Here is a 10,770-nt window from a genome sequence, read left to right as displayed (position 1 = left end):
ATTTCAAATTTCCAAATACAACAATGTTGTAAATAAGAAAACCTTATACAAGTAGGAAAAGAGGAAGCTATTTGAAGCACTATAAAAAAATCTACTGATACAAAGGAACCTAATGAACAACAAATTAAGTAGCAATGTCACTTGCTGAAAACTGTTTTAATTGCACTGCACTACCGGTAACTGATGATAAAAGTCTTCTTGCATGACAGAAAAAAGCCCACGTGATCTTCATAGAAGTCAGAGAGAATATTATCCCTTCAGACAAATGCTATTACATTTTTTTAATATCAGGGTAGAGTATTTGACAATGCAAACCCTATAAATACAGAAATATTTAAGAAGTGAATTTCTTTTAAAAAAATCTTTTACTAAGGTCAGTGAAATAACACTTATAGCACTCATAGACTCAAAAATATTAATAACAAACTTAACTATGATTATTGCTACCATCAAAGAAAAATAATAATTTAAAACATGATACATGTATGGCTATAGATAAAAAAAAAGAAAAGCATGACAGGAAATTTGGATTTGTACTTTCTCTGTCAATTTTCTACAGCAATTAGGAGACATAAAGATGCTATTTGTAAGAAAGGGGCTTACACTGGGTTCTCATTTCCAAATTTGAAATTTACAACTAAAATTTGGAATGATTACGAAATCTTTGGATATGACTAGACAGTGGAAATATTCTAAATTATGCAAAGACTCTAAATTTAACTTTTTCAAGAACTTTATATGGATCAGATTCAGCACTAGTTCTATGAATGATTACATAATATGAAAACTATAAAGTCTAAAGACATTAGAATTTGCCTACATTTTCATTTCAAAGATAATTGGATCCAGCTGGCAAGTCTTTGATGACATGAAAATGTGCCTAAATAAAACCTTAACCTTTTTGATAAATGGTGAATCACTATGTAAAACTATCATAGCACCACTGGACCCACTCACACATCTAAACATATTTTAACATCTCTCTACATTCAACATGATATGGAAGCACTCCAAGAAATGTCTGCACCAAACATTAAACCCAAAAAGGAATAATCTCAGTATTGGAACACAGTCAAATAAATTTAAATAAATAAGACAACAATTAAGGTCACTTAATGTCCAAACAGAGATTCCAAATAACAGACTGGTTCATTGTTTTCCCTCCCTTTGACAATGGAATAAGCTCCCCACCCCTGCACAACCCGTAATGGAAATGTTTATAATTCATCTTTTGGTACTGCGTCATCTCCTTCCTCTTCATCTTCATCTTCATCCTCCTGAAGAGAAAAAATAAAGGTTAGAATAAAAAGAATTATAATTTTTCTTATATTTCTATTTGATATCTAGAATGATACATGCAATTTAAGACTGTACTTTGACCTATAATGGTTTACTTTTATAAATTGTGACTTGAATGGAGAGTTGTCTCATTAGCACTCATACCACATCTTCTTATATCTAAATACAGAAAACATGCTGCATCAAAATTGGAAACTACAGCTGTCATGGCTGTCAATTAGAACTTTTAAATTTGTACCATAAAAAAAATGAATTATTCTGTGCTATCCTGAATATTTGATTTACCATTTCAAAAATGATAGAGTGTTGTAAGCAACACTTTCATCATGTTAATAAAATAGCAAATTTTCTTTAGGAATCATACACGATTTTTGTTGTTTTAAACTTTTCATTAATCAAGAAAATTGTGTGTACAGGGTTATGATTGTGTTTTTTGAAAATGGGTTACATTAAACGATCTTCATACAGAGTGAGAAGTAATCTTCTTTTCTTACAATCATCTTCATATTGTACAATTAACATTTTAAACCAGTGAAAAACTTACTTCTTCTGGTTCTCCTGCTCCCTCTTTACCGCCACTTTCTAAGAATTTTACAAATCCATCTAAAGTTCTTTCTCCATTATAATCGATAACCTGCAATGGTAAAGAGAAAATAGTAAAGCAATATGCTTGGCTGATCTTTACAAAATAAAAATCAAGATTCAAATCTATATGCTTAGAAGAACCAAATAGAAATTTAAAAATATAAAGTATTCGAACTGTTGTCGCCTAGGATCCTTCTTGCTATAGCAGTGATAAATAGTGAATGTTGTTCCTCTCTTCGTTCTTTTAGTCTGTAACATTAACCAGAGACAGGAGTATGACAAAAGTTTTATTACCTTTAAGATGTTAATGATTCATGTTATTCAAAGGTTTGTGATAAATTTCCAGATTACAATTAAATTACCACAGGCATCTGTCTTAAGGTAAAGGTCTATGTCATACATCATGTACATCCTTTTAAAAATTCTTTAAAATTATTTTTTTCAGTTTGAAGATATATTTTTTTTTAATCTGAATTAAACTTACATCACTGCTGCCTTTAGGGAAATATTTAATAGTTGGGAAACTTTGAACTTTAACATCTTCTATTTCATTAGCTGTAGAGTCCATTTTAGCTATAACAATATCATCTTTATCGTTGAATTTTTCTCCTAATTCATCCCAAATTGGGGCTAATTGTTTACAATGTCCACACCATGGGGCATCTGAAATAAAGAAAAAACATCAATAAATAGTCTATTGAAAAATGGAACAGCAGTACAAATAAAAAACGAACTGTTTTGCATTTCTAACTTTTGTTAATGCTATATAATGCATGCAGCAAATGCAATACAGGGTTACAGACTTGGGGTCAAATTTCATTGGAATGTAATTAATTAAATTACACATTCCATTGCAAAAATGATCCCTGAGGGTTAAAGCTGATTCTTATTTAATTAAGGGTTCATATTGGAAACGGTTTGATTTGTGTTTCCTCTGTATTGACATTAATCATTTCATTTGAATTGTTTTACATTTGTCATTTCATGGCCTTTTATAACTAGCTATGCCATATGGGTTTTTATCATTGTTGAAGGCTATACTATGACCCATAACATATCTGCAACAATCTGTCTTTGATGGATAGTTGTCTTATTAACAATCATATTAATACATCTCCTTATTTTCTATTCTCATGACTTACAACTAGTCAATTCCTAAAGGTGGCAATAATGAATAAAATGTCTAAAAATTAATACTGTTGTATACAAAAACGCTAGTTCTCAAATTATTTAAAATATGAACTTACAGAATTCTACTAAAACTGCTTTATCTTGATCAAAAGCTACTTCTTTAAAGTTCTTTCCTACTAAAGTTTTAACTGGTTTAGAATCCCAGTCTGCTGGTACTTCTTCTGACATCAAATGAGCCTGTAAACAAAAATAAATAAATGAGTTGATTATGCTCACATTATTTTGCAAAAAGAAGTCTTGGCTCAAAAATACAAAAAAGACTGAAATTTTAATTCTGCATACCTGAAATAGGAAAATTGCAGTGTAAAATTTCTTCGATTCAAATGATGAATTTTTTACAAAAAAAAAATATTTTTTCTTCACATATATTGTTTCTTGAAGTTTTTTAACCTAAAATTTAATTAATAGAAAAAAGTTTCCACACAATCTCACCTTCAATTTGCCATCTAAAAAGGCTTGTACGAATGTAGTAACAGCTTCTTCTGAAAGATCATCAGAGTCTGGTTTATATTTGGTCATGTCTTCTCCTAGGGTGATAAGACGTGCAGCTGGGGTTTCTTCTTTTTTCAAACCAAAGAATTCCAAGATTCTTGCATTATCTTCATCTGAGGTATCTAATGTGATAAACAGAACTTTTCCTTTGAATCCAACTGCTGCTTTCCTGTATCCTTCCAAAATTTTGGCAGAAGCTTCTGCTTTCTTTTCTAAGAAGAGTAAGATGTGGTTCTTGATTTCTCCACCAAAGATCTTTTGTGCAGACTGTAGAAAAGAAATTGAGAAGTTAAAAAAAATATTAGTAAAGAATAAAAGTTTAACTTTAGTATTGTCATAGATCTCAATATTTGTTATTTCAATGTTCAGTAACTTTATTTTTTCCGTCATGACTCAGTATTTCGGCCATAATATCCACATGCACAATTTGCAATATTGTTCATTGATAAAAATTTATTTTCTTGAAAATCTTGAAGATAATAGTTGAACTAACTGAATCTGATTATTCCAAATTTTTGTATGTTAAGGGAATATTTTTTTTTCTTTCATAGTAATGATGTAGTCATGTTTAAGAGTTTTCATACTGGTTCTAATGGCCTGGTGAGCTAAAATCTTGCAACTTGCTGTACAATTCAGGATTACACCATTCTCTATGGTGGATACATTTGTATATAAAACAAAAATTGGGAGGCAAACAGTACCATATGATCTGGTTTACTTACCTCTTGTGTAAATTCAATAATCAATGGTAATCTGTTGGCCGAGATGAATTTGGTTACGGCATCAGAAGTTACTTCCCCTTCAAAGTTATTACGTCCTTCATCAAACTGTAAAAAAAGTAAATATCATGTAATCAAACAACTTATTCTTGATCAATTAATTACCTTCTGCTAATTCTTCATAACATATTTCAACCATTTAAACTTTCAGTGATTAATTATGACATACATGTACTTGTAATTATATGTTCATTTAACAATGCATCTGTCCTAAATTAAATAGCTATTAATACAATATTGCTTAAGGCAAAGAGATAATACCAAATGATACTTCAATATGTTAGACAATGTCAGATGTAATCTAACCAGAATACTGGTCACTTCAACTTGCCCTTAAGCCATGCCACAGATTGTCAGTGGTCTTTTTAAGTTACATTCTATAAAACTTTCAATTTTCTCTTGATTTATGGTATAAAAATGCCAGATGGTGTCAATTTATACATATGAACATGTGCATGTAACAAATATTTATTTAATTCGGTCAAAATTAAATGCAGACCATTCTCATTTAAACTGTAGGGAATATATACATGTCTATATGAGAAAACTAAACATAAAATATTGAATTTCATATGTCAGATCACAAATTGTTTGACTTGTTTATTAATCTGTCATTTTGGTGAATGCATGAATGTGCGTAGTATTTTTTGTTTCAGACATTTTATGACAATGTTTGCCTTATATTTTGTGCAAGGGTTCATGTTATACAGAACTTAATATTGTCACTTGAAACCTCATTTTCATTAAGTTTTACCTTCTTGAAGAGAGCAACACCATCAGATTCCATTTCATATTCTTTGAAGATATCAGTATTAGATGTAATTCCAAATGGGATATCATCAATACCTTGTGCTGCTTTCTCGTATTCTTTAGCACTGTCTGACTTCAAATCCTAGAAAGAACAAATTCAAACATTTAAAAAACCTATAATTTCTAGTGCAAATTTTTTAATAGTTGATAGAAATCCCTTCATTCCCTAGTCTTCACTTTTTCTACTTTTGCAAAGCATCAATAGCTGAACACATGGAGACAAACTTTGAGACCAGATGTATTGAGATGAAGGCATTCAAGATCAGAACATCTAAGGTTTTATTATTACACAATAAGTATGTTACCTTCAACAAACTCTTTTTCAAATAAAATTTTATTTTGGAGCATTCATATTCAATTGTATTCTGATTTTATTCAAACTACAATGTACAAAAAATGTACCTCAAGGTAAATACATGGAAAAGTAAAACATTACCATAATTAGGGACGACATCAAAAGTTCAATGAAGGATAAAAAACTTAATTCAAATAGTTTTTGCACTGACCCCCCTACCCCCCTATTAACTTAATTTGGGAAAAATTGATTGACCCATATGGATATATGTAAAAATCAATGTCGGATAACCAAATCTTGCAGCAGTTCAACCCCCCACCCCCAAACTATTTGAATTAAGTTTTTTATCTTACATTGATCTTTTGATGTCGTCCCTTAGTTTGTTGTAAATTACAAAAGTCAATAAAAATGTAACAGCTGCTTAAATTAACATAAAAGTAATTATAATTTTTTTTTTAGTAAGTCCTTCCTTGTACTAAACGCCATAAAGAAAATCAATTTTTGAAGTTGTTGTTTTATTAATTTCTTTTCCTTTCCATATTTAAGATTAAGTCATTTACACAATATGAACGAAAAGTGAAAGTGTAACCTAAAAGACTGAAAAGAGTATGTTAACTTGAAGGCATAGAATAATTTTTCAAACTGTTAATCACCTTGAAGAAACCAATAACAACAACTTCATCTTTTTCTATCATTGCTTTAGCAGCATCTACTGAATCTAAAGTAACACAAGCGGGACCAGTCTTCTTCTTCAACCAGTTTACAATATCAGCTGACTGTCTACCACCTATATAATATGAAATTGATACAATGACAATTATGAAAAATTTTAGTGAGACATATTCAGTTTTCAATCAATACTTTCTTCACACAAGAATTAATTGTAGGCAGTATCTTGCAATATACAGGTTTGAATAATAATTCTAATATAATTTCTATTCTACAAAGAAGACTTTTTTTGTGTTATTGAATTCATTTTCAGGCATTAAAATACCAATTTTGCATGAACTTCAAGAAATGCAGCACAAGTGACATTCAAAATATTTTTGCACTGCTTAAAATTACCAGATTCCCTGAAACAATTGACTGCAAATGGAAAAGATATTCACAGCAAAATCATTAAAAAATACTGTTTTCAAACCAGAAAGTTTTGTTCTTGGTACATGTATTACCTGAATAATCAACTGGTGTTCCTGATCTGAAGAATTTGATGGTAGGGTAGCCTCGGACTTCATATTTTTCTCCAAGTGAAGTCTCGACAGTAGCATCAACCTTGGCTAACTTTATGTCTGAGCCTTCATCAGCTAAAGCTTTGGCTGCCTTCTCATACTCTGGTACTAAAGCTTTACAATGGCCACACCATGGGGCATCTACAAATAAAATAATTGAATTCATTGTCCAGTGAATTTTTGGCCATATGTGTTCTATGTGTTCTTCGCAGATGCAGATTTAGGATTTTGAAAAGTAGGCACAGAGCACTTGAATAAACCAGACAACTTTCACATTGACCATTTACATTGCATTGCTTCATAATGGGGTCCTAGGCAACCTGGATCCCCCTAAATCAGCTTTTTATAAGTAAAATTATGTTTTGATCCTTTTTTACCTGTATCAGAAGTCAATGATACAAATCTGTGTTAAGATATTATTTATCTGAAAACATTATAGCTAGACAATTAAAAAGTAAAATAACAGACATGCCACATCCACATAAAATGTGTTGATTCACCTCTTGAAATTGATATACATGTAGCAAAATACATCAAAACAGGTATATCACAGAACTGTGGCCAACTGACATAATGTATCAGTTTATGGACTATCAACAATTTAGTAAAAGGACATTCAGCTGTTTTCTGCTCTATATGGTTGGGTTGTTGTCTCTTTGACATATACATTGTACCCCATTTCCAATCCCAATTTTATTAATAAAATGTTGGTAATTTTTGTTGTGTTTCTATCAATTTCTTATTCTTGAAGGGTCGTCATGTCCCCATACAAGTACAAAGTACAACTCTAGACTTCATGTTATTTTATAATGCTGCTGACGCTGGATATTCCATATGCCATGGAATCTTTAACTTGTCAAACATATATATATATTAAAAACATTATCATCCACTATTATCAATGTTATGTATTTGATAGACATAATACAGACATACCTGTACAAAATAGTTATCTAATAAGTATGTGTACATGTGTATTTACTGTCATATACTTACAAAACTCAATCAAGATGTTGGGGTTTTCTTTCAGAGCATCTTCCATATTTGCTGTTGTCAACACTAACACACCATTTTCGTCTTTAATGTCTGCTCCAAAAGTAAGAGCAATAAAGCAGGCACTTAGAAATAAAGGCAGCATATTTTTTGCAAGTATAACCGATTGGTTCTGTGATGTAAAAGACTGATCCCAAAGTATATGAACCTAGTTGAAGTCTTCAACGTGGCAAAGAGACCGGTTTATTGTGCGCATGCGGAGATTAAGTCAGCACAACAGAACCGTGTTGTGGAGGGATTGGATGAAAAACTGTGTCACGTGTCAACGTAAGACGTTTAACAGTTTTATAGGGGGAACATGTGCTCCCGGATACATAGCAGTTCCACGTTTACTATTTTGAAGGTTACGCTTCGTTTACCACAAACAATGACAAAGATTTGTTGTTTTTCGGTCATTTTCATATGATTAATTAAAACAACGATTTATAAAGTATATTTTTGCCAGAGACAAATAGATGCATAGAGTTACTAAATTTATTTGTCTTTTTTGCTATTAAAATCGTTTAAGATAATATTGCCTTTGATTTACATTTAAATGGGTTTTGAGACTTATTTTATTTATCAGCTGGGACATAATTTAATATTATTCGATTTATATTAGGTCATATTTATAACAGAGACGTGTACGATCCACATGAACAATCGTCATGATGTACACATGTAGTAGATGTACCATTTACTGACGTCTCTGGTTATTATTAATTTTAAAAGCATACAAATATTTGAACATATTTTTTTACAGTTTTGATTTTACACTAACAGTTCAAAACCACATAGTTTTATACAAATACACATAAACAAGGAATTGTATATTTAAATATACAATTCCTTGATATAAACAATGAGGGTTTAGGGGAGAGTTGCGGTTTTTTCTTCTGACAGGGACCGGTCAAAATTTATCGTAACATAGGATCGGTGCAAAAAATTAAAAAAAGTTACAACCCTATGGCTTTCTGACTGAAATAAAATGATTTCCTATGCCAACTTAGTAAGAAAAAAGTTGGTGTCCTATCCTACTTTTCCAATGTATTGTAAATAAAAGTATACTTAATAGAGGCATTTAACATATGTTGTCTTTATAGTATGATCAAAAGCAACAGTTTCGTGTTTTATTTTGTTGATTCACATACAATTACAGGCATGGCATTATCATATGAATATAGCATTGAAAAAAAAACAATTACTGTTTACATGTACATATAGTTATTCCAATTATGTTAATAATTCCAATTTCATTAGATAGTCATTTCTTCTTTTACATTTATATGTTATAGACTGTTATTTTAAGTTTTGTTATAATGTTAATCAAAATTATTTCAAAGTAATCGTTCGAAAAAAACCTTGTGTCCTATGGATATTATCTTTGAAAAAAGTGATGTCCTAACAAAAGTGATTCCGGAAAAAAGTATCTGTCCTACTGCACTTTGCACCGGTCCTATGTGTAGAAAAATGTTGACCAGTCCCTCACGTGGCTCCTTTTTTTTGGGTAGGAACTGGGACTACTATGGAGCAACCATTTAACTTAAAAAAAATATTAAAAAAGAAAGGGGGGGTTTAGTTTTTCAGGGGCAACGCAATCAATCATTTTTCTTCTTCAATATTTAACACTGAAAGGTATGGGGAAAATAAGGGTCAAGAATATTTCAGTTTTTCACATCTGCTTGACGAGAATATTTTTTGACATGTATAATTGGGAACCAGAATGTTTTTTTTTCTAAAAAAAACCAACATTACCGACTGTTCATCCTCAGGGTTAACGTATTGAGATCAGGTTTAATTGCATTTGGGGGGGGGGGGGGGAACAAACTGGTTTTATCTTAATTTTTCAATAACATTTAATTATCAAGTGGGGTGTGGAAATGACATGAATCTGACAATCTGGTTTTGGGGTAGTGTTCATGTGTCACCTCAGCCGTGTACTATATACTCCTACGGGATCATGATCAGTATGAAAAATTGTATATAGATATAAGAAGATGTGGTATGAGTGTCAATGAGACTACTCTCCGTCGAAGTACACTGTTCTATTGTCGAAAACTACACACCTTTTTATTTAATAGTAAAATCCGACTACATGTAGACTTAAATAAAGTATACATAGTTATCCCATATATCATACAATCTGTGATATTGTAATTATAGTTCCATACATTTACTAAGGACTATTTAACATGTGTCTATAAAAAAAGTGAATAGATATAATTTAACACCGTTTAACTAATGACGTCATTCGTATAAATTAGAGATATATTTAAGAATTGGTGAACAGCATTATAAACATCCAATCGGAATATAAAATAAATGACTCATTGGCCTATACCAATTGCAACCCATTGATATAAATATAATTTAGAGTAGTTATGAATATAATGTGTTTTCAGTCGTGTATCACTTACCATCACGGGTGATCAAATGGATGGATCTGTCGTAGAGTTTGACATACAATTGAGAATGAATTCCCGACCATAGAGCAGACAACAGCCAAAGGCCACCAATGGTTCTTCAATGCATGCAGCGAAAAACTGCCGCACCCGGAGGCGTCCTTCAGCTGGCCCCTAAACAAAAAGGTACACTAGTTCAGTGATTATGGACGTCATACTAAACTCCAAATTATACACAAGAAACTAAATTTTACTCATACTAACAAAGGCCAGAGGCTCCTGACTTGGAACAGGCGCAAAAATGCGGCGGGGTTAAACATGTTTTTTGAGATCTCAATCCTCCCCTATACCTCTTAGCCAATGTAGAAAAAAACAAAAGCACAACAATACGCACAGTAAAACTCGGTTTAAGAGAAGTCCGAGTCCGACTTCAGAAGAGGTAACAAAAGAAAATAAACAAAATGATTATAATACACAAATAACAACAGACTACTAGCAGTTACTGACATGTCAGCTCTGGACAGACCTAAACTGATTAAACTGATTGAAAGATCATGTTTTCATCAGGCACAACCCCTCCCGTTAGGGTTTAGTATTATACCATCATAAACTATATGGGAAGAACATAACCCGTGTCATGCCAACAATTGATTTTA

The 10,770-nt window shown here is 31.5% G+C and overlaps 1 protein-coding gene across 1 annotated transcript; it reads right to left on the bottom strand.

Moving 5' to 3' along the window:
- Positions 1 to 1,162: 1,162 nt before the first annotated feature.
- LOC143045819 (protein disulfide-isomerase-like) lies at positions 1,163 to 7,936 on the bottom strand. Its single transcript, XM_076218601.1, has 10 exons — positions 7,677 to 7,936; positions 6,624 to 6,821; positions 6,105 to 6,238; positions 5,101 to 5,238; positions 4,290 to 4,394; positions 3,508 to 3,834; positions 3,132 to 3,252; positions 2,369 to 2,547; positions 1,844 to 1,933; positions 1,163 to 1,277 (listed from the first exon to the last, which is right to left on the bottom strand). The coding sequence occupies exons 1-10, from the start codon at positions 7,816 to 7,818 to the stop codon at positions 1,218 to 1,220; spliced, it is 1,494 nt and encodes a 497-aa protein (XP_076074716.1). The 5' UTR covers positions 7,819 to 7,936; the 3' UTR covers positions 1,163 to 1,217.
- Positions 7,937 to 10,770: the final 2,834 nt, after the last annotated feature.

Source organism: Mytilus galloprovincialis, chromosome 9 (assembly GCF_965363235.1).
Source record: "Mytilus galloprovincialis chromosome 9, xbMytGall1.hap1.1, whole genome shotgun sequence".
Classification (NCBI taxonomy): Eukaryota; Metazoa; Mollusca; class Bivalvia; order Mytilida; family Mytilidae; genus Mytilus; species Mytilus galloprovincialis.
Note: the sequence above shows the minus strand (reverse complement) of the source record. Positions and strands in the feature narration are given on the sequence as shown.

Bases quoted from the DNA above. Each gene is read 5' to 3' on its own strand.
- LOC143045819 (XM_076218601.1), bottom strand. From the start codon at position 7,818: ATGCTGCCTTTATTTCTAAGTGCCTGCTTTATTGCTCTTACTTTTGGA. The intron at 4,395-5,100 runs GTAAAACTTAAT...CTTTTTTTACAG, and splicing joins GTGTTGCTCTCTTCAAGAAG to TTTGATGAAGGACGTAATAA. The intron at 3,253-3,507 runs GTGAGATTGTGT...TTTTGTTTACAG, and splicing joins TTTTAGATGGCAAATTGAAG to GCTCATTTGATGTCAGAAGA.